The sequence below is a fragment of the Littorina saxatilis genome, linkage group LG13, assembly GCF_037325665.1.
Source record: "Littorina saxatilis isolate snail1 linkage group LG13, US_GU_Lsax_2.0, whole genome shotgun sequence".
Lineage (NCBI taxonomy): Eukaryota > Metazoa > Mollusca > Gastropoda > Littorinimorpha > Littorinidae > Littorina > Littorina saxatilis.
The window spans coordinates 4,033,938-4,058,107 of record NC_090257.1 but is presented as its reverse complement, the minus strand read 5'-3'; the positions used below and the strand labels follow the sequence as shown (position 1 = coordinate 4,058,107).

At 40.9% G+C, this 24,170-nt stretch overlaps 1 protein-coding gene across 1 annotated transcript; it reads right to left on the bottom strand.

Annotated features, from left to right (window-relative positions):
• Window positions 1-176: 176 nt before the first annotated feature.
• On the bottom strand, window positions 177-24,116 carry LOC138946312 (uncharacterized). Its single transcript, XM_070317852.1, has 17 exons — window positions 23,878-24,116; window positions 23,334-23,375; window positions 20,187-20,260; window positions 19,299-19,367; window positions 17,150-17,213; window positions 16,574-16,712; window positions 14,066-14,131; window positions 13,511-13,634; window positions 13,038-13,137; window positions 11,490-11,548; window positions 10,882-10,946; window positions 10,074-10,211; window positions 8,384-8,426; window positions 6,687-6,801; window positions 5,655-5,742; window positions 4,960-5,029; window positions 177-3,606 (listed from the first exon to the last, which is right to left on the bottom strand). Exons 1-17 carry the CDS (start codon window positions 23,963-23,965, stop codon window positions 3,289-3,291), a joined length of 1,662 nt encoding a protein of 553 aa, XP_070173953.1. The 5' UTR covers window positions 23,966-24,116; the 3' UTR covers window positions 177-3,288.
• Window positions 24,117-24,170: the final 54 nt, after the last annotated feature.

Sequence of the window (24,170 nt, the reverse complement as noted above, 5' to 3'; positions counted from 1 at the left end):
CATTCACACGTATTTGTTAACTCGCAATAAGGAACAACAGAAATGATTGCACCATTATTAAAGACTGAAAATTCTTAGTGGACATGCAGGCAGGAGCTAAAACTATACGTCAGCCACCTTTAACATAGCTAGACATTCAGAACAAGTTTTAAGGAGTAATACACAGCAAACTAATCCATTTATATCTTTCAGTTTTATTCTCTGGGAAATACTTTTTTTCCAAACTGTTTCATTCAAAGAAAATACATCTTGTTCAACATAAGTGTTCACATTGTCATGAACAAAACAACTTTTTTTTAAATGTTAACAATACTGTACTTTCAATAGGAGTACAAACTTGTTTTAAAAATACTTTTTTGTTAGTTAGTAAAATAAATAAATAAAATACAAGAATTTATAACGCGCACATAATCTCACCACAAGGCGACCCAAGGCGCACTCATACACATTCTTTCGCATTCCTGGAGCTCGATCCTTTCAACAACACGTGGTATTTTCTTGTTTCAATAACCCACCGAACTCTAACAAGGATTACAGGATCTTTTCCGTGAGCACTTAATGGTCTTGTGCTTAAGTGTACACACAAAGGGGGATAAGGCATTAGCAGGTCTGCATATAAGTTGACCTGGGAGATCGGAAAAATCTCCACCCTTAACCCACCAGGCAGCCGCTGCTGGGATTCGAACTCATGTCCTTCAGATTAGGAGGCTGACGTTTTACCACTGCGCCACTTCGCCCGTCAAACAAAACAAAACTTTTCACATCAGTACCATGCCAGAAGCAAGACAATAAGCTGTCATGGAAATAAAGTGACTTGGTCAATCCTAACTGAAAAGAATGGAGTATACAAATTTATTATGATTGCGTAATAATATATGCATGTATGTAAATACTTGGGAGAACAAAATCACAGCAAAAAAAGCAGAGAGGTTCGATCCTCATCCCCAAAAGTGGTAGGTAGCATGTGTAATTACTTAAGTTATGCAACCATAAATAATACCAAAATGACAATGAGTGAATTCAGAATATCAAAGTTGTTCCCTCTTTCTCCCTCTCTAAATTCTCAATCTCTCGCACACACACTATATTTTCACGGATGATGGTTGGATTTGGGGAATTGGACGAAATAGCCATAAAAGTTTTGACAATATTCGGAAGTTTAAGGCAATCATTGAACTCCATTCCCCCTTGAAGAAAAAGGATTAGAGGATGAGCCAGATTATGACGGCAACATTTTGAAAATACAGTACACTCCACTGTATGACACCCCTAGAAATGACAATCATGAATTGTGTATATGCTAAATTATCTCTCTCCTCTCTCTCTCTCTCTCTCTCTCTCTCTCTCTCTCTCTCTCTCTCTCTCTCTCTCTCTCTCACACACACACTCGCAAATACCTTTATATCACACTTAGTACACTCTCTTCAAGGACAAGTGTAAAATAGCACGATCACTTCTGAGACAAATGTGTTATCTCCCTTTCTCGGATCTTCCCTTTCTTTTTGTGGAAGCCTCCACATTGTAACAGCCCTTTCAGTCAACTTTCAATTTATTGAATATCTTTTCAACATTAGAAACTGTTACTCCCTCTATATTTCTGTATCATTTTGTTCCATCATAATAACCTTAACATTCCTCTCCTTTCACAAAAAAACACAGAAAAAAACCCAACTATATCAATGTAAACTAAGATCAATCCAATGATGACATTTAAATTACATGTATTAAAGGAAGGGCGCTGGTTCTGTGCGACACTTAGTGTTCGAGATAGGCGTGACTGACGAAGAACAGGACGTCACATTCCAAATAAAAACGACTATGTTACAAGTTGAAGCCATTGAGCTTGCATTTCTTCGGGAGGTTTCCGCAAAAATAGATATTACATTACATCTATTAAATGTAGATAGAAATGTGTAATAAATACAAAGCAAACAAATACACATGTTTTTCTTGTGAAAATGTTGCGTTGTGCAGATGTTTGGGTGGTCACGTGATGTACACAAAGCAAAGTGCGGGGCGTACTCTAAGCTCTGAGCTGTAACACCGGCAAGCTCAAAACACGAAAAAAAACAATTCTGTTACTATGTGAGTCGCCACCGGGGATGTATGTTTTTTTCAATCAGTTGTAAAATAAGTCTTGTATTTATCATCGTACTCCGGCCCTGTTCTTTTTTTCGTCACGCCTAAAACCGTTATTTCTTTTGAGCAAGGCAGCATTATATGTTCCACAAACAACATCCTTTCCTTCTGTGGAGCAACAGCACCCAACAGTTCCTCTAGACCCAGCATCAGAATCATCCCCAGCAGTGTTACGGGTGGAGTTATAAAGAGGTAATATTTCATCCAGTCCTGTGAGGGGACCCCCATGGACATCAGGGCCGCTTTCTCACTGGAGGAAAGCGAGCTGCCATTCAGTACTGCGCTACCCAATATTATTTTCTGTATCCTGCATGCGCGTATTCATGATGTTTCCAAGCCCCGAGACTTTTGCTGTCAGCTTGGGATCTTTATCGTGTGCATGCGCGTATTCATGATGTTTCCAAGCCCCGAGACTTTTGCTGTGAGCTTGGGATCTTTATCGTGTGCAATGCATGCACACGGGGATTTTCGGACGACGAGGAAAGTCTGCACAAAGTTGACTCTGGGAAATAAATCTCTTGCTGAATGTGGGAATCTAACCCAACTTGAAGCCAGGGGGCACACTACCAACTGAGCTATTTCCTCATGATAAGAATCAGATGGGACAACATTCTTTGTCTCTGTATGCAACATCCATCAGGCTGCCTGAAACTATGACTGACCACCCACCCGCATTGGAAGTTTTTGAAGAATTTATTTCATAATGAAGCAATCTGAGGATTTAACAAATGACCTCAGGGCAGAGATGCACGAAGTGAAACTGGGTGCCACCCAACTGGATGGGAACAAGCCGCGGGGTGTGATTAGTTCAAATCACAACAAGCTGCAGGGTGTGATTAGTTCAAATCACAACAAGTCTCAATTGCACCAAATCTGACCCCGCAGCTGCATGCGTACCACCCATTTGTTTCTTTCTTTATTTGGTGTTTAACGTCGTTTTCAACCATTCAAGGTTATATCGCAACGGACCACCCATTTGGGTGCTACCCATTTTTGCTTTATGCACCTCAGTCCTGTACCTTAGAAATGTTATGACCGAAATCCAATCTTATACCTGGACCATCCACTCCCTCTCTGTACAAACTCTCTTGGACAACAACATTCCATTCCACTGATGAGTATTCGTTAGAAATGTACAAGACAATTCAATCAAGACCCCGCATCAGCATCAGCATCAGCATCATAGTCATCGTCTTCCCCAGCAGCGATGAGCGTGGAGTTCAACATAATGGGGACCAAGTGCTGAGGGTTGATAATGTCTCTGATGATGCTGTAGATATCCATGATGACAGCGCCGTTGAAGAAGATGGGGATGGTCCAGATTAGATGGTGGAACCATCCGGCCATGGGCACGGGAACGCTGACGCCCTTCAGCCTGCGACTGGCCAAGAGCATCAAGAAGACGAAGATCCCCGCCTGAGAGTTCAGAGTAAGGGAGGCAAACTTTTCCAGAATGTCCACAAACCCCTGAAACAACAAGAAAAGCAAAGGCTTACACAACTCGCCTTCATCATTTCCCATTACTGTGGAACCCCCCTTTTAAGACCCATCCCCCTCTCCCCCAAAAGAAGATATTGAAGTATCTGTGAATGTGTTTCTGGCAATTAAATGGGAACTCTGGTGTACAAGAGGTCTTCTGCTGCAGTGCATGGTGTCTAGATCTGGGTTTTGAAGGCTTCCACCGAGGCTGATGATACTGCCTGTGGTGGGAGGGTGTTCCATTCGCCAATGGTGCGAGGAAAGAAAGACTGCTGTCTGCATGCTGTTCTCCAGGCTGGGAGTTTATGAGCCTCAGCATGGATTGAGCGAGTGCTGAGTGCAATTCTTTTCGCTCTATCCTATTAATTCACACATTGACCCTGCAGCAGTGACGATCATTTCTAGATTGCAATCGGCAAAGTTCGTAGCTCGGATTGCACTCATTCCAGCGCTACCGTGTACTGGGTCAGCGAGACATGAATGACAACTCAAATCGATAAGCATCCGAACACATCGGAACTTCCGTTTACGTTCGTAGCTACTCGGAAATAGCCTTCAGAATTGAAAGCCCATAACTGACGTGTGAAAAATTTTTTCGCTTCCCGAACCCTCCTATCCAATAGAAGACTCCCTCCCTTTTAAGACCCCCATCCCCTGATTAGACCTTCTGCCCGGACGGACATGGATGAATACTATAAGGCTCATCCATTACTCAGGTGAGTGAAAAATCAAATCATCAAAGCGTGAGAAAAACAAATCAGAAACAGGTAGACTGCTGAGGTTCCAGTATCGAGAATCAAAATACCTTGTTCCTAAACTCCACACGTGTTTGTTGTCACCAGCAAAACAAAATCATCAAAACAAAATCAGCAAAATACTGCATCAGTACTGAACAGGAAGCAGTCTTTTTTTTTTTTTTTGCTTAACGCCCAGCCGACCACGAAGGGCCATATCAGGGCGGTGCTGCTTTGACATATAACGTGCGCCACACACAAGACAGAAGTCGCAGCACAGGCTTCACGTCTCACCCAGTCACATTATTCTGACACCGGACCAAACAGTCCTAGCACTAACCCCATAATGCCAGACGCCAGGCGGAGCAGCCACTAGATTGCCAATTTTAAAGTCTTAGGTATGACCCGGCCGGGGTTCGAACCCACGACCTCCCGATCACGGGGCGGACGCCTTACCACTAGGCCAACCGTGCCGGTCAGGAATCAGCCACTGTTGATTGTTGGAATGTGTCAAAGAGGAAGGAGGCTCTCATCTCATGTAAACGCCTGCACAGATCTAGCTCAGATAGTACACGTGATAGCTGACAAGATTTGTGCTCTAGCTTACCTGAGGATTTGCCATGGCCACAGAAAAAACAGCAGTGAAGCCCAACAATGACACACACGTTGACAAAATCCTGAAAGCAGACAAAACTTCCCGTGATGAACGTCACCACAGAAACAATACATTCCAACGAACAAATAAACAATACCAAAGTTGGGTTTTTTTCAGGCAAAACTTCCCATGATGAAGCTGTCACCACAGAAACATAGGTTCCAAGAAACAAAAAAGCAATACACCAAAGTTACAAAGTTTTAACCTTGAGACCGAGTTATAGATGATGATATATACATACGTTCCAATAAGAACATGCAGGAATACTGTGAATCACAATTCAAACGGTGTCTGTGCTTTGCACTAATCTAAACAAGCATAACTTGATATATAATTTGACACTATTCTGAACCAGCATAAATTGATACATTCGATCCTCTCTATAGCCACGACCAAAGGAATCGACTAAAAATGGTTGTTATAGGCAGGTGGACATTATAAAAAGGTGAATTAAAGAGATAAGAAACATCATCAGGGATCCTTCGGGTGGTCGTTTTGGACAGGTGGTCGTTTTGGACAGGTGGTCGTTTTGGACAGGTGGTCGTTTTGGACAGGTGGTCGTTTTGGACAGGTGGTCGTTTTGGACAGGTGGTCGTTTTCAAGAGGTGGTCGCCAGGTAAGGTGTGACTGTACAATGAAGCACTCACTTTAATTTATTGCAGCAGGTTTGAGGGGCTGTGAAACGTTCCAGATCTAGTCCCCTCTTCACCAACACACTCTGCATGACACCATTCACTGCAAGACAACCAGAACAGTCTTTGCAAAGCAACAAGATGAACAGCAGAAACAAACAAACAAACAGACACTGGCCAGGGGTCAGAACAATGTGTCAGATCAAAACGTATGTGAAAATGACCAAAGACAGAGGCCTATAAGAACAACACTGGAGTAGGGGGGGGGGGGGGGGGAGGGGGGTGAATTGTAACAATCTGGTGCTATCAGGGGATCTAAAGAATCATCTCTGGAGCTTTGAAAGAGCTGTAAATCCACCATTGAGTAGAAAATCTAAAGGTAAAAATGAAGGGTCTTCAAACATAGGTTCATTGTTTACACTACTCCGTGGCGATTAGTTGAAAAAGATCAATATCTGAACAAATGATATACACTTCTTATAATGTGTAATTAATGTGTGTGTGTGTGTGTGTGTGTGTGTGTGTGTGTGTGTGTGTGTGTGTGTGTGTGTGTGTGTGTGTGTGTGTGTGTTTATCAGAGTTACATGCAGCAATTGATTGAATTGTTTTAATATTACCATATAATCAGTGTTTAATTGTTGTCAGAGCCACAATGCAATTTCTCAAGTTAAGATAATAAAGTATTATTGTACAGCGGACCCCTTCTCTTGAGACCCTTCACTTTAAGACTCCCTCCTTTTTAAGACCTTGTTTTCTCAGACTTTCTGTTCATAACCTCTGTCAAATTAACCCCATTTTAATACTCCGTCCTTTTTAAGACCTTGTTTTCTCAGACTTTCTGTTCTAACCTCTGTAAAATTATCCCCCATTTTCAGACTCCCTCCTTTTTAAGACCTTGTTTTCTCAGACTTTCTGTTCTAACCTCTGTAAAGTTATCCCCCATTTTCAGACTCCCTCCTTTTTAAGACCTTGTTTTCTCAGATATGTGGAGGTCTTAAAAGGGGGTTCCACTGTATTGTATTGTATATCCATGAGTATGGTACTGACGTGTGTGATGCAGAGCGCCCCCTATAGTCAGGTAGGAGACAGTAATGGATACCATAATGAACACCTGCACCAGCACTGCCACCCATGTGTACGTTGGGTAGTCTCGCGCCAAAATCTGCACACATATATATGTACTAGATGATTACCCGCTTCGCCGGGTACCGGCTTCGCCGGGAAGAAGTAGAGCCAAATACCAGGCTGCGCCTGGGACCCGGCTTTGCACGAAGGAAAGGAGATAAACGCGCAAAACGCTGGAGACCTTCTAAAAATAGTAACGTGCAGTGACCTTCTAAAAATAGTAATGTTGTAACGGGAATATGGATTGACGCCACACGGAGGAAGGGAGATAATCGCGGCTGAAAACACTGGAGAAGATAAGGAAGAGTTACTGGTAGTGGATCCCGAAAAAAAAAAGAAAAAAAAAATCGGTTCAGCGCGCACAGCGCTGCGCGCTGAGAGCACGTGTTGAAGTATCTCATTGATGAGGTTGTGTCCGGGGTGTAGCTGAATACGGTGTCCAAATTTGAAAAAGATCCACCGAGAACTTTGGCCGTTTGTTTGTTTATTTGTTGCTTAACGTCCAGCCGACTACGCAGAGCCATATCAGGACGAGGAAGGGGGGGATGAAGGGGGCCACTTGTCAAGCGATTCCTGTTTACAAATGCACTAACCCATTACTTGTGTCCCAGCAGGCTTTAGTAAAACTAAATTAATACCTACTGGAAGATTACCAGTTTCCAGTATGTTAAAATAGGCTTAACCTATCTACTGCTGGACTTACATCAGAACACTAACAGATTAAACTATACATGAATCGCGAGACAAGCGGCAAGAAAAGAGATTTTTGGAAAAAATACAGGTGAATGAGCAAGAAGGCAGAAAAAAGAAAAGAATTCATGAAGAAAAAGAGAGCATGACAGGAAAGAGGAACCAAAAATCTACCTAACAGCAAATTAAACTAGAAAGCTCCTGCGGTTCCAAAAACAGGAGGGGCCTTTAATTTCATAACCGCAGTGCCCCACTGCGGGAAACTTTGGCCGTGCATCGCGAACAGACAGACAGACAGACAGACAGACAGACACTAGTCGTATATATATATAGATGTATGAATAAACACACGCAAAATATTATAATGTCAATATGTCAAGAAGGAATGCACACACACAAATCAGAAACAGATACACTGAAAACTAATAAACATACAAACGTATCGACACACAAGTTACGCACACGTATGTACCCACCCATGCATGCATGAACACACACGCACAGACACATATAACCACACACACACATGCACACACATACACATGCACTGACACCTGTAGACACAGACACATGCATGGGTGCAACCTGGAAAATTCCAAAAACCGGCAAAAGTTGGGGTCCAGCTTTTTTAGTATTTAAAATGCCAAAAAAAACCTCTCCTGGAACAAAAACATTGGCAGCCGATGAAACCAAAAACCGGCTGCCGGCGTGTAGCCGGCAGAGTTGCACCCATGCACATGCACACACACACACACACAAACACTGTGCAGACACAACACACACACACATAATTGCTTGCCAATACGGTTCTATAGCCTTACAAAGCCAACAAGCAAGGGAAATGAAAACAAGAAACAACAATTAATAAATGAACAGCTATAGCTTAACAAATCAATGTACAACAAAAAACACCCATGGTACACACTTACTTTTGTCATTGGCACAGTGGAAATTTCACCATTTATTTTTGCACTGAAAACAACAAAAACAAACAAAATAACACAAAACACACAACACCTAGAAAAACAACAAGCCAAAGCAGATGCTTACAAAACCAAGCAAATGAAGACAATTCATAAATGGAATACAACAGTTGTGTCTATTTGGGGGTCCGGGTAGCTCAGGTGGTAGAGCACTGGACGTGATCGAAAGGTCGCTGGTTCAAATCCGGGCCGGGACAGACACGGGTCAACTTTATGTGCAGACCCAGAGACGGTATCCATCTCCCACCCCCGTGTCACCACAATGGCACGTTAAAGATTTTGGTCATTCTATCATAAACATACATCACATCAAAAGCCGTGAGGGCGTAAAAACTCGAATCGTATAAACCAATTCATGTCCAATATAGGCAATTAAGATTTTCTTTCTTTTCTTTATTTGGTGTTTAACGTCGTTTTCAACCACGAAAGTTATATCGCGACGGGGAAAGGGGGGGAGATGGGATAGAGCCACTTGTTAATTGTTTCTTGTTCACAAAAGCACTAATGAAAAAATTGCTCCAGGGGCTTGCAACGTAGTACAATATATGACCTTACTGGAAGAATGCAAGTTTCCAGTACAAAGGACTTAACATTTCTTACATACTGCTTGACTAAAATCTTTACAAACATTGACTATATTCTATACAAGAAACACTTAACAAGGGTAAAAGGAGAAACAGAATCTGTTAGTCGCCTCTTACGACATGCTGGGGAGCATCGGGTAAATGAGCATCGGGTAAATTCTTCCCCCTAACCCGCGGGGGGTGGCAATCAAGACCTGACGGACAATAAGCCTCTTAAAATTTACTTTTTTACTGTGTCTATTTTCAATACAGCTCATAAGCAACTACAGCGAACAAAGTGCTGAAAGACATCAATAAACAATCCAATCCTAGACAGAACAAAACACCAGTCACACAAAGAAACTGCAAACACCATTGAACTGTGCACAATACACCGAAACAGAGATGTAAGAAGCAGACTGCAAATGGCTAAATGCATGAGTTGGAAACTGCATTTGTGTGGACATGTATATATACAAATGTGAACATGAATGTGCTTTTAGAGTCATAGAGACTCACAGACACAGACACAACATCCACAACATAATTAGTAGAGAACTATTTCTTCTACCTAAAACACAAACAGGCACTCATGCACACACACACACACTCTGCACTCACATGCATTGCTCACACACACATGAAAATGCACAGATGCACCCAAACATTTAGACACACACACACACACACACACACACACACACACACACACACACACACACACACACACACACACACACACACACACACTAACACACATACATATACTGGTAGTCATATCCTAACACACACACACACACACACACACACACACACACACACACACACACACACACACACACACACACACACACACCCACACACTCTCTCACTCACTCACTCACTCACACACACACTCACACACACACACAAACACACTAACACACACAAACAAACACACACACACACACACACTCACTCACTTGCTCACACACACACACACACACACACACACACTCTCTCACTCGCTCACACACACACACACACACACTCACTCACACACACACCCACACACACACATACACTGTACACACCTTTCCAAGGACAGCTCTCCAAAGCAGAGATCTGGTGAAGCTGGCCCATCTTCGACCATCATGGACTCAGAATGTGCTATCTCTCGCTGACACGCATCTAGGACAGTTTGTGGCACGATGTCCAGCACCGACCAACACCTGCAGCAACAATTGTCCAGTGGTCCAACCCCCCCTTTTAAGACCTCAAGAATGGTTAAGCAAAGCACGCAGGTCTTAAAAAGGACGGAGTCTTTAAATGGGGGTAAATTTATAGGCTTATGAACAAAACATGCATAAAGACAAGGCAATGCTAGGGGTGGGGGTCTTCTTATTTTTTTTTTACTGTCTCCCTTTATTACATAGCAGTTCAACTACAGTGAAACCTCCCTTGTTAAGACCTCTCCTCCTCCCCCCCCCCCCCCCCACCCAAATTCCCTGAAAAAAGACTGTTCGCTACCAGAAATATGTGTATAGCATTACCTGTAGTTACCAGAATTGATAACTTACAGTGTGTCCTTGATGTAGAAATGAATACGCCCCACACACACATTTTGTGTGTGTTGTTTTTCTTCTTCTTGTGTTGTTGCTTTTTGAACGTTGTGTTGCCTGTTAATAAAGCAAGTTACCAAGGACGTCAGCTGGCGTCCTATAATACAGGCAGCGGAAGGGTTAAACACCTTGCTTTTACATTCCTTTCGCCTCTTGCCATATCTCGATGCGGAACAACTCCTACTCACATGATAAAGCTCCTTTATTTATCTCATAAAATCACATCTGTTTGAATTTTGGTTAATAAATTGATTCTATATAGGACACAAACAAATCTTACCATAATATATTGAGCAGCACACAGGTCCATAATCCCAGCTGCACTGCTAATCTGTAGTTTTTGATCTGTAAAACAATATAATACAATACAATACAATACAATACAACTCAATGCAATGAAACACAATGTAATGCAATAGAGTAGCAATTGGAACAGAATCGAATCAAATCAAATTGAATAGAAGAGGCCAACACAATACAATAGTAATACTTATAACCATCATGTACACAAAAAAGTGTTGCTATGAAAAGTGCACACAAATGGTCAGATTTGTTGCTTTTTCATCATTATAATCATCCTCATCTCATTAATCATCCAAAATGATGCTTTTGCTCGCAGTTCAATATTTAAAAAAACAACTTGTGTAAATCTGGTACGACACAGCAAGCCATGTAGTATTCTCTATATATCTGCAGGAAAATGAATGTGCACCCTGAACAACAAAAGTAAACAATCATAATTGTCACAATAAGTACTATAGGCAGCGTGGCTTTACACAGTTAGCAGAAAGATGCCTTATGTGTTTTAAATTAGCACCAATAGCACTATTATTAATTCTCAACAGATTGTAATTAACGCAACGCTGACACATGATTCAGCAACATTACCTCATCCTTTTTATATCCAATCCTTTCAAAAGTGAATGGCATTGTGTTGATTGTACCCCCTGCAAAATACAGGATAGGCTCATAATACACAAGAAAGTTATATTTGATTATAGACAGCGGAGACAGACAGACACACGTACACCCATACACACAGACAAAGCCTTCCAGCCAGCCAGCTAGCCAGCCTGACACACACACCCACACACACACACACACACACACATACACACACACACTCGCTAGGTGATTAAAAAGCTTTGCAGCTATTCATTTGTCTTCATTGAAGCTTTTGCAAAAATGCATGTGGATGATACCTTAGTTCCCTGCTTTGTTGTGAACACAACACAGAATATGAATGAATGAATAACTTAATAATATAACTGAGACCTGTGTTCATCTGTGCAATGAATTCAGCAAAACATTCCCACTCAGCATAGGATTCCGTGAGGCTGTGGATCTTTGATACATGCCCCAGAAGAAAATGTAAGTTTTACGCCTTCACGGCAAAGCCATTGGGGGCATGTTACACGGGAAAACCCGGCCTTGTATAAAAAATACAAGAAGAGCAAACGCTCGATCGAGTCACTTTCGCAGTTCTGAATATTATATGAGGCATCAGATGGACAGGAAGAAATTGCTATTCACAACACAATGAGTCACGTTCACATAAAATTTGAGCCCGGTCACTTTTATAGTTTCCGAGAAAAGCCCAACGTTAAGTTGTGTGTTGCCGAACAGAAAAGGCTAGTTATCTCCCTTGTTTTTCTGATAACGTTCGTAAAAGGCTACAGATGTAAATACTTTGATGTAAAGAATAATCCTACAAAGTTTCAATCACATCCGATGAACTTTGTCAAAGATATAAAATGTCTAATTTTTCCTTTGACGCTGACCTGTGACCTTGAAAAAGGTCAAAGGTCAACGAAACCATCGTTAAAGTGTAGAGGTCATTGGAGGTCACGACTAAACAAAATATGAGCCCGATCGCTTTGATAGTTTCCGAGAAAAGTCCAATGTTAAGGTGGTGTCTACGGACGGCCGGCCGGGCGGCCGGCCGGCCGGCCGGACAGACTAACACTGACCGATTACATAGAGTCACTTTTTCTCAAGTGACTCAAAAAATGCAGTAGGGGGGGGTTGGGGGCGTGTAGCCAGCTGGCTGCCGGCTGCTAGAGGTGACCTGAAAAAATGGGCTAGGGACCGGGTTGGGTCGTCTTGGGTCAGTGCTAAAATGGTTACTTTATGGGCTGTTGGCCGAACGGACACCCTGGCTTCATATTTTTGCATGCATGTATTCGTGTTTCTAAAGGCCTGAGGCTTTCGCTGTGACCCTGGGATCTTTATCGTGCGTATGCATGCACATGGGGCCGGGGTGTTCGGACACCGAGGAGAGTCTGCACCAAGTTGACTCTGGGACACACATCATGCCCCTGTGGATGGATGATCTCTATAAAATGCTGAAGAGATGTGTGGCAGGCTACATCATGATGGTTTACACCAGAACCAGAAGGAAAGTAGGTGACAAAGACAGACATGACAGCAACAAACCTATAGCAACAGTGCCCATCAGAAAAGGAGCGGCGATGTAAGAAAAGTCGTTGTTGCCTGAACGACCAAGCACCACCCCAACGTAAAATGTGACAAGCGTCTGCAACATGAAAAATCCCCAGATTGTAGTTGCAGAAACATGTTCCGTGGCAGAGAAAGACTAAGATTGATTAATAAAATGCTACATGCTGCTGCATAAATATTTTAGCTAGAAACCTGATTTAGCTAAAACAAGATAATATTTTCGGTCCAGCAACTTTCTTTAAATTCATAGAAAAATAAATTCAAAATCCAAATTACACACACACACACACACACACACACACACACACACACACACACACACACACACACACACAAACTGTCTAACACATTCGCACACACACAAACAGATTCACAGACACACACACACACTCAGACATCCATCTAACACCCCCCCCCCCCCCTCCATCATACACACACTTGATACTTACAGTGGCAAGAAGAACAGACCCCTTGAGGAATGTGAGGATGGAAATAATGGGCTGGATGAGTTGCAAGGCAAAGACAATGGCGAAGGTGAGCACCCACACAAACACTGGTATCACGTAGAAATGGCTGCAAAAACAAAACAAAAGTCATGTGAAGCACATTTTTTTATCAACACATTTAGTCAATCTGTCGGCCTGAAACTAAAACAACGCTGAAAATCAGTCATCCCCGAGACTACATGTAGCAATATTTTAGGCTTGGTTAGCCCAAACCCATGCAATGACCAAGACGGATTACACTCATCTCAGCCGTGTTACTCAGTACCTAACATGCACGATTTTCCTGAATTCTGAGCTCATTTTCAGAGCAAACATAACATATCGACATGTTTGGGGATTCAGGAGAAAATGACGAATACAATGCAATCATTTTTAAATCTGTTGGTGAAAACACGAATTTAAGGACAATTTTAATGAGCAAACTCCATTTGATCTCTCCAGCAGTGACAATTATTTAAGATTGGTCTAGGGCAGCTAGCATATAAAAGTCCAACTCACTCAATGCCTATCACCTGTGCATAGGCCTCGCTCCCAGCCAGTGCGTAGCATATCAACAAGGCAATACTGCAACAAACAATATTTGAGTCAACGTTATATGGATCAAATTAATCAATGATAAAGATTATAATTCTAACCCTCATTCATAACCCTGACCCACATCCTACAAGAAACAGATTTTAAGAGATATTCCCGACCAATTAAAGAACAAAATAGATTAACCAACCATCACACATCCACATGTGAGAATATCGTTTTGCGTCCCTGGCCAGCACAAATTTTCTTTCAAATCACCCAAAAATGTGCCCAATTGTGACCCTCCACCACGAAATGAGTCGCATGTCACCTCGCGCGGTTCTGCGCTAGGCTTAATAAAAGTCCGGGGAGTGTCTGGTAACAGTGTGAGGGTCACCTTAGTCACAGGCTTATAACTCAAACAGTTTTCGCTCTTTTCTAAAATGGTTTTCACCACTGGATAGAGCATAAAAAACTCTTTAGAAAAATGTAAAAATATGAAAATCATGCAAAGGTGACATGCGACTCATTCCGTGGTGGAGGGTCACAATTGTTTGCAGATCTGCCAAGCTTTTTTCACTGCATTGGAGAGGGCACATCATGGACTGCTTTAAACTGCAGAAAATTGCCGAAACGTTTGGGGCCATCGGCAGAAATGTGTATGGATCAAGACATATATTCTTGCAATATTCTTGCACAATTGTCATAAATGTACAGTCAAGCCTGTCTATAAAGACCCCCCCAAGGGACAGACCAACAGTGGTCGTTAAGGACAGGTGCTCACTTTGGAAAGGTTATGTATGTGCAAAAAGATCGTTGGCGCGTATGGGTCTAGGTCGTAAATTAATGGGCAGGTGGTCGTTATTGAGATGTGGTTGCCAGGGCAGGTTAGACTGTATAGATCGATACTTCTGGTTGTACATACAAAATAGTCAAAGGGAAACTGTGCCATTGTATCTTGTATTGGGAAACATACGTAAGGGCAAACAAACAGATAAAACAAACAAACACATACACGATCAAACTCTTTAAAATCATATGTATCGATTGCACACTGAAGTTTCCTTCTTTGAGCCATGTGACGTCAGAGGCCGACAAAACTTCATAACGGAATACACATCTAGTATGTTTTAGTAGTTTTAGTCGTTCTTTAACCACTGTGTTGTGTTGGAAGAGTTTATTTTTATGTGCTGTTTTAGAGGTACATTTTATCAGTATGGAACATGTTCAGTTCTTACAGTAGTTGATAGGGGGGGGGGGGGGGGGGGATCCTATCTTATTCTGCGTACTTTTATTGTGGTTCCGATAGCTCTTAGAGTTTCATAGTTCTCACCATGTCTGTATAGTGTATGTATTAGTTACTGTGATACCAAATTGTCTTACCCATGTATGTATGATGCTATGCGCCAGAGATGTATGAATGCTATTTATTTTTGTTTTTATCACACAGCAAGCTGCTTTCCTCGTGTATTTTTTATGTTCATTCATGTATTGTACACTTGGCAATAAATTATCTATCTATCTATCTATATCTAGGCGGCCAGCCGAGACTACAAAATAGTGCATGTTTGTGTGCATTCAATCATAAAAACTAAAAGGAATTCCAACCATAATCGATCGATACATAAATGTTATTTGTATTTTTGACCAAAATATGACATTTTACACAGATCTCGACAGTCATTGTTCACCTCGACCGCTAGCCCAGTCTCGGAGGAACACTGACTGTCTCGATCTGTTCAAAATGTCATATTTTGTTCAAAAATACAAATAACGTGTTGACTTACTTCTGAAGTGCCACAGTGCCGGTGTAACACAAGAAAATTACTCCCACGAGATTTTTACTCCGGAGTAAAAATTTTGTACAAAAATGTTACTCCCTTTACGAAAAAAGCACTCCCCCATTACACGAGAAAATTACTCCCCACGACAGGTGAGTTCCGAGTTAACATTTCGTACACAAATGTTACTCCCCTGACGAATAAAAAACGAATAAATTACTTCACCCTAACACGAGCAATTTAACTTCCCATGCCAGGTGTACGAAATGTTTACTCCCTTGTCCCCTGTTAGTCTTGGTGGTGGAAGGGGTGGAGGGAGGCTAGCGCGACATTCGTTTGCGCGAGATGCCAATTTTGGCATTATCCCTTCGCCCGCATCCCATTTTCGCGTACGAGATTTTTTACTAGAAGTAAAAAAATGGGGAGTAAACATTTCGTGGAGGGAGTCATTTTTTCATGCCTTGGGGAGTTCTTTTCTCGTACGAAAAATGTACTCGGAGTAAGAAATTTGTACGAAATTTTTACTCCGGAGTACATTTTTCGTGGAGTAAAAAATTCGTGTTACACCGGTACCTATTATTGGGAAACATGCAAAATGCCAAACAAACAGATACAAACAAATAAGTTCACACACACACACACACACACACACACACACACACACACACACACACACACACACAATCAAACTCTTTAACATCATATGGCTTACAACTGAAGTATGATAAGAACATCAAACATCTGCTGGCAGCCACAACCCAGGAAAATTGTTCCCAGAAGATGAAGGTTTGGCGATACAGGTCTAGCCCCACTGGTGGATGGTTCTTCAAACTCCTTCATTACAACATCCCCTGAAACAAATATTATTCCTCCAGTCTTCTTACCCATCTGTAAAGTCTGCCAATTCAATCAATAAAATTAATGTTGCAGCATTGCAGGTTAAGAAGTACACAATGTAAGGCATTACATCCGCACTGTTTATTCTCAGCCCATCATTCGTTCACACACATGCATGCATGAACATACACATGCATGCACAAACACACCACCACACACATGAACTTATGCAAACACACACACAAAAACAAACAAACACTGACACACGCATACACACACACACACACACATGCACACACACTTACACACACACGCATGCACTCACACACACACAAACACACACACACATGTACACACACACGAACACATGCACTCACACACACACACACACACACACACACATACACACACACAAAGAGACAACAAAAGTAAATAATTAAGAGACATTCACCGTTACTATCCGAGCCCAGCTCAGTTTCTTCATCTTCTAGCTGGTTAAGAGGCACCGATTCCTCCTGTTACAAAGAAGAAGAAACCATCATATAATATATTGCTTTAACTTCATTACAAATACCACTACAGTAGAATCCCCTATTTCCAACTTTATTTCAAAACCCATTACGTGTAGATGTGATTAAATCTGAAACCCCATCAACCACAGATAAAATCCCCACATGCTTGCAAATTATTGAACTTTCTTTCAGCTGTCACTGCTGCAATTAAGTATATATTACCCAATATTGACGGACTGTGTGTTGATATCTTCTGCTGTGGTCTGTTGAGACAGTGATATCAAAATCGAGACAGGAGGTCCAGATTTTGATATCACTGTCAAAACAGACCAATAGCAGAAGATATCATCACACAGTCAGTCAATGTTAGATATATTGCTAATTCTCTGGACATTTTGTATTCACTGTAAAGAAATTACAAAAGTATTTGTCTCAGTTTTGGCTGTTCAATATCCCTCCCTCTCATTATTATTTCTTTTTGTTCACTCTTTTCTTGTACTTTTCAGTATTTAAAAATGTTTTTTCTTTGAAAAAGTCTTTGGTCACTTGCTCAACTAAATTCTGGGATCATTACATTTTCATATATATTTGTTTGTTTTTAAATTTAGGTGTTTTTGTTTTTGAAGTGGGGAAGCAATAAAGAGGTCGTCGATATCAAAACTGATATCGACGGAAATGTCGTCGATATCACTTTTACAATGAGCTCAGTTTTGCCCAATTGACCAATGGAAATCCACGTAACATATGAAATAGCAATATACATTTACATCAAGCTGTGATTTCACTTGCTGGTTAATATTGTGCCTATAAATTAACTTGGCTAAATTGATCGAGTCACAGGTGGTATGTAGTACTGATCACGATCTCAGCATGTTGCTCCCGGACATCCATTTAAAAACAACAGGCACAGGAACAAACATCACCATTGTGAGTCAAGTATATATTAAGCAGGGTTGTACCTAGACAAAAAGGACTTCTTCTTCTTCTTCTGCGTTCGTGGGCTGAAACTCCCACATACACTCGTGTTTTTTGCACGAGTGGAATTTTACGTGTATGACCGTTTTTTACCCCGCCATTCAGGCAGCCATACGCCGTTTTCGGAGGAAGCATGCTGGGTATTTTCGTGTTTCTCTAACCCACCGAACTCTGACATGGATTACAGGATCTTTTTCGTGCGCACTTGGTCTTGTGCTTGCGTGTACACACGGGGGTGTTCGGACACCGAGGAGAGTCTGCACACAAAGTTGACTCTGAGAAATAAATCTCTCGCCGAACGTGGGGACGAACTCACGCTGACAGCGGCCAACTGGATACAAATCCAGCGCGCTACCGACTGAGCTACATCCCCGCCACACAAAAAGGACAATATGTCAGTTAGACCTGGATTGAAATATGTATGGGTCTAAGTGTTCTGTCCAGAACAACTTGTTCTGTCAGAAAATGACCTCCAAAATAATATTTTATTAAAACTATATATCAGATAATCGGTTGACAGACATTGCGCCAGATAAAAAAAATATGCATCCGCGTCAGAAGACTGAGGTAATGGTTGTGTAGATCACAGACACACAAGGCATTTTTCCTGTGCCTCTGTAATAAAATCACCCAGCTTGCACTTGTTATTAGGCCAAAAAAAAAAAATGTCTGTTTACGGTAACATAGGCCAAAAAAATAGGGTCGGTAGGTCGGGATTTTTTTTTTTTTTTTTTTTTTTTTTCCAAAAAACCACATTTTTACGTTATTTTGCAAAAAAACCAAGATTTTTTTTCTTTTTTTTTCCCAAATGCCAAAAAAAAGTCTAGGGTCGCGCGAAAAAACTAGGGTCGGTCGGGTTACCGTAAACAGACCTATTTTTTTTTTTGGCCTTACCCACCAGGCAGAATTTAATTATGTCATGTACATTGTGTGTGCAGGTGTGTGTGTGTGTGTGTGTGAGTATAATGTGTGCGTGTGTGTGTGTGTGTGGTTTGTTATAATTTGAGTGTGGGTACGTGGGGGGTGGGGGTGAGCAGGAGAAAATGTTGTTTGTGCACTCACACGAAGTAAGATGTTTGTTTTTAAAACAATCTGATTTTCCTTAAGTCTTACCTGCAAGTTACCCATCTGAACTGCACATGCCTTTTGCAACAGATCCACAAAGAAATGGATCAGCACACTCTGCAAATATTAATTGGGATCATTCATCAATTTTCTGTAAATGCAACATTATAGACCTTATATACTAGTCTTACCAGTTCTCTCCATTTCTATGTGTTATCCGCCTGTGTACACTCACATTTGGAAAGCAACCCATCAGCTACTGTGTACCTTCAAATTGCATGGAAAAAAAAGTACCAACAACAACAAAATCAACAGGAGTACATAAACTGAATACATTCACTCAGTCTATCAGTTGGTCAGACAGTCTGTCAATCTCTCACTCAATCTACCCATAAACTAACCACTTGCCCACTTCACTGATTAAAATGATTCATCCACTGACATTTCCTCATACCATACTATTACTACTGGAGGGAGAGAAAAAAACCACAAAAACACAACACAACAAGAAAGGGAATTAACCATGCAAAACAGAAAACCACACACAAACATTATAAACATAAAATCTAGATAAGAGACAAATTACAAAAGCCAGGCAAGCTAATAAATCCTGTTCTGCATGTTATAGTTAATGTAAAACGTTTCAAATTGTTACAGTTTTATAAACTGCATATATTTCATTTATACATGCTTGTACATGTATGTGTATTTGCTTTAATATGTACAGACATGTTTACTGGTGCATGTATCATGTATTATATTTGTCAGAATTCTATTTCTAAAGTATTTGAATATATATATAATAAAGATAGCAGGATAATTTGCACCATATAAATATCCTTATTTTCTTTATTATCATTATTGATAATTGACCCTGACAGTTATAAAATAATATTATTACAATAATGATTATTTTTAACATAATCTAAGTGTTACCTGCATAACAGCATCTATGAAAAAGGAGATGAGGAACGGATACAGTCCTGACTTGATAAGAGTCACAGGTAGACCTGTGAAAATATTAGAACCTTGTGAATATCAGGATCAAGTATAGAAATCAAGAGACGCATGCACTCAAACACACACGAAAGCACACACAGTCACACAGACTCACTGCATATTGCACACTGCACATTTCAGGCCAAAAAAAAAAATAGTCTGTTTACGGTAACCCGACCGACCCTATTTTTTTCGCGCGACCCTAGACTTTTTTTTGGCATTTGGGGGGAAAAAAAAAATGGTTTTTTTGCAAAATAACGTAAAAATATGGTTTTTTGGAAAAAAAACCAAAAAAACCCCGACCTACCGACCCTATTTTTTTGGCCTATGTTACCGTAAACAAATCTTTTTTTTTTTTGCCTCATGTCCACACACACACACACACACACACACACACACACACACACACAGTAATTGTAAGATGTGTGCACAAATGTAACATATATATTTCATTGTGACAGTGTAAGCCAACTGTTGGATTTGTTAGGCCAAAAAAAAAAATAGTCTGTTTACGGTAACCCGACCGACCCTATTTTTTTCGCGCGACCGTAGACTTTTTTTTGGCATTTGGGGAAAAAAAAAAAAAAAAAAAATCTTTTGGTTTTTTTTTGCAAAATAACGTAAAAATATGGTTTTTTGGAAAGAAAAAAAAATAAATAAAAAATCCCGACCTACCGACCCTATTTTTTTGGCCTATGTTACCGTAAACAGACCTTTTTTTGGGGGGGCCTAATTATGATTATACATGGGACAGCTGCTACATACACCATCAATTTGCATTATAAAATCTGCTTGCACCTGAAAGAAATGTGGTCCCCCCCCCTCCCCCCTCCCCCCCTCAAACACACACACAGACAAATCAAGCACAATGACAAACAGAGTCAGGAAAGGAAGAACAACACACCAGCGCAGTAAATGACAGTTCATTGCACATATTCAACTAGACCATTTAGCTTTAGCAATTGTCGACGGCCAACAGTTCACAAACACATGTCACCCACTGGTAACTGCTTGCAAGTTAAAAGAGAAATTTCCTGTTCTGTCATCAAAATTGACAGTATATCATTTGAAACACCTAACATTAACAATAATGTTAGAGCACATAAACCATGGACCAGAGTTTATGGCTGTCTCACTAGTGTCTGGCGCACAAAAAGTACTGCATGTGCGTGAAACACTTTTGTGCAAGGCAGTCAATAATTAAACAGGATGGGTTGATAAGTTGTCTGCAATTGTCATTGAACAACAATGAACATGGAGATCGAGTCAAAGGAATTGCCAGCTGTGCAGCCGACATGTTTTCTCACATGGCGAGAATTAACCTCCATGGCCATAGGAAAGCTCGCCTACTCTCACCAAATCCTACTATCCTAGCCTTCCTCATGGCGAGCAATCTACAAGAAATGCTACTTCCTAGCTTGACTAGCTTCACTTGCCATTATATCTTAAATTGCCGCTAAGAAACATGCAGTTCTAATTAAATGCATGCATAAAGAATTGAGTAAAAATCAAGGTTGTCTGTGCCTGTTCACCAACACTGAAGGCAGGCACAGCTCTATGTGTGTAGGGCCTGCAATATCAAATTACCTATATTACCCACCTAATTATACATAACTAATTATTACAGTGGAACCCCTACTTTAAGACCCCCTCAATGTAAGGATTCCCCCCCTTTAGGACCAAAATTTTAAATTGTTGTTTTTCAGATTTTCTGTTCCTATCCTCTGAGACTAGTCCTGACCTTTTAACACTATTGTGACTAGCACTGCCACGGCGTTTACGTCCTGCCTGCCCAAGCTTGCCACCAAGAAACTTCCCAAAAATCAGTAACTGTAAAGAAATCTGTCTAGCAAGCTTGAATTAAGTCCAATCACCACCAAATTGTGTGTACTAATTCAAAAATGGATGCCCAGTTCAGTCGTGCTATTTATAAGTTTGTCACGCGATTTGTTTTAGCAAAGGGGGGTGAAAGGGGGGTGAAAGGGGGATAATTTGTGTTTTTTAACGTTTTTTTGTGTGTGTTTTATTTTCTACTGCTTTTTTTAAAAGTTATTTTTTAACAGAAAGTATTATAAATAATGTTATAACCAAACAAGGTGTAAAACCTATGAATTAGCTGAAATATTGTTAACATTGTACACAGAAATAAGGAGACAGTACAAAGAAAAAAACAAGCAAATCACGCATTCACTCACAGCATCCTGACTCAAATGAAACAAAACTGTAGATCTAACACTCACCAAATGATGTCTAGGTAATCCATATTGAATATAAGTCACATTTTCACAACAAAGTACCAACTGTACACCTATGAACAATTCCAAAAGGATTTGAAGGCTCCAGCCATCCATTGTTATCAGTGCTGCCACGCCCCCATAGCTCCTGCACGATTCCGAGATACATGTTCGTCTAGCAGTATCACCGCCAACCACGTGTAGTTTGCCGACTCGTACTAGCAACAACGGGACTGTTTCTTCCTCACTTTCACTGCTTGTATCGCTTTCGTGAGGCGAAAACGATACGTCCGAATCATGCTCTACGGGATCCTCTAGGTCCAACATCCGAAGAATCTCCTCCCGAGACAAGGCTCGCCTTTGATTCATTTTTTTTCCTCAAAAACGCACACAAATCAGGCGGATTTGCAAATGGCAGAAGGGGACGCCAAGTGTATCAAGGGAAACAACTCAATTTATTTGCAAGCTTCAAAAACCGGGAAGCAATCACGAGTCGTGTACCTTGTATGTCTAATACTAAAATAGTCGCTTCCCGTCCGTGGGCGTTGCAGCGCTATTACTAATATAGTCGCATCCCGTCACGAAAGTGTTAAGACATGACTTTCTCAGGGTGTTTTGGCGGTCTTAAAAATGGTCTTGTGCCAAATGATCTGCTGACAAGCCGAGGCATGCAGTACGTTTCTCCAGGATGTAACATTGAAAACATACCAACGGTATAATTGTGATCTGAAAATGTGTAATCTTTTAGAGTCAAATGAAGCAGAATTCATCTATATGAATTAATTATGATATATATATTTACAATGTATACATGTAATGATGTATATATATGATGACAAAAGAAGCTTACCTAAAATTCCCGTTCCAAGAATGGTAGCAATCGTTACAAAGTCTGGAAAAAGCAAATTCTTATTAAAGCATTAATCAAAAAGTTAACTTCATGAAATGCCTTTTTTGTTGTTGTAACTTGTACTATACAATCACATCAGCATAGAATCCTTACAATGTTACAAGAAATCAACAGTTTAAAAACGTAACATTATTAGGCATCTTCTTGGCATAACTTGATTTATCTGTAGCAGAGATCAACAAAAGCTTGCATCCAAGCAAAAGGTCAGGAAGTGTGTATTATATATGCCTGTGGAGTTTATTTGTGTGTGAGTGTGTGTGTGTGTGTGTGTGTGTGTGTGTGTGTGTGTGTGTGTGTGTGTGTGTGTGTGTGTGTGTGTGTGTGTGGGAGAGAGAGAAAAAGTAAGAGAGAGAGAGAGAGAGAGAGAGAGAGAGAGAGAGAGAGAGAGAGAGAGAGAGTTTACCCCTTCTCAGTCTAATTGTAGCAGACGATCTTTTCATAGATTTCAACCGAACACACTGAACAACCAGTCAAACATACTTACACGCCTGAAGATAAGCTACAGTTGCCGAGGTCGGCCCACTGACGTTTGACGAACCAGCCATCTCTGTCTTCTGGTAGTTCTCTAACATGCGACATATGGAAACATAGAGGAGATCACTCTCTGTTTATCCTGCGTGTCTCAACTGATAAGCTGGCGAGCCGGACGCTGCCATGTTGGTCACTACTGCGCGCAAGAATTTCATGAAAACTTTTTAATTTCACAGAAAAGGCGTTTAAATGTACTACTCAAAGCTTAAAAGAGAAAAACAATATCTGAATAGTGTTTTTTTCTGC

Excerpts from the sequence above, each read along its gene's own strand:
- LOC138946312 (XM_070317852.1), bottom strand. The coding sequence starts at position 23,965 with ATGTTAGAGAACTACCAGAAGACAGAGATGGCTGGTTCGTCAAACGTC. Across the intron at positions 10,212-10,881 it reads GTGCTGCTCAATATATTATG|GTGTTGGTCGGTGCTGGACA; the intron begins GTAAGATTTGTT and ends TTGTTGCTGCAG. Across the intron at positions 3,607-4,959 it reads TGGCCATGGCAAATCCTCAG|GGGTTTGTGGACATTCTGGA; the intron begins GTAAGCTAGAGC and ends TTGTTGTTTCAG.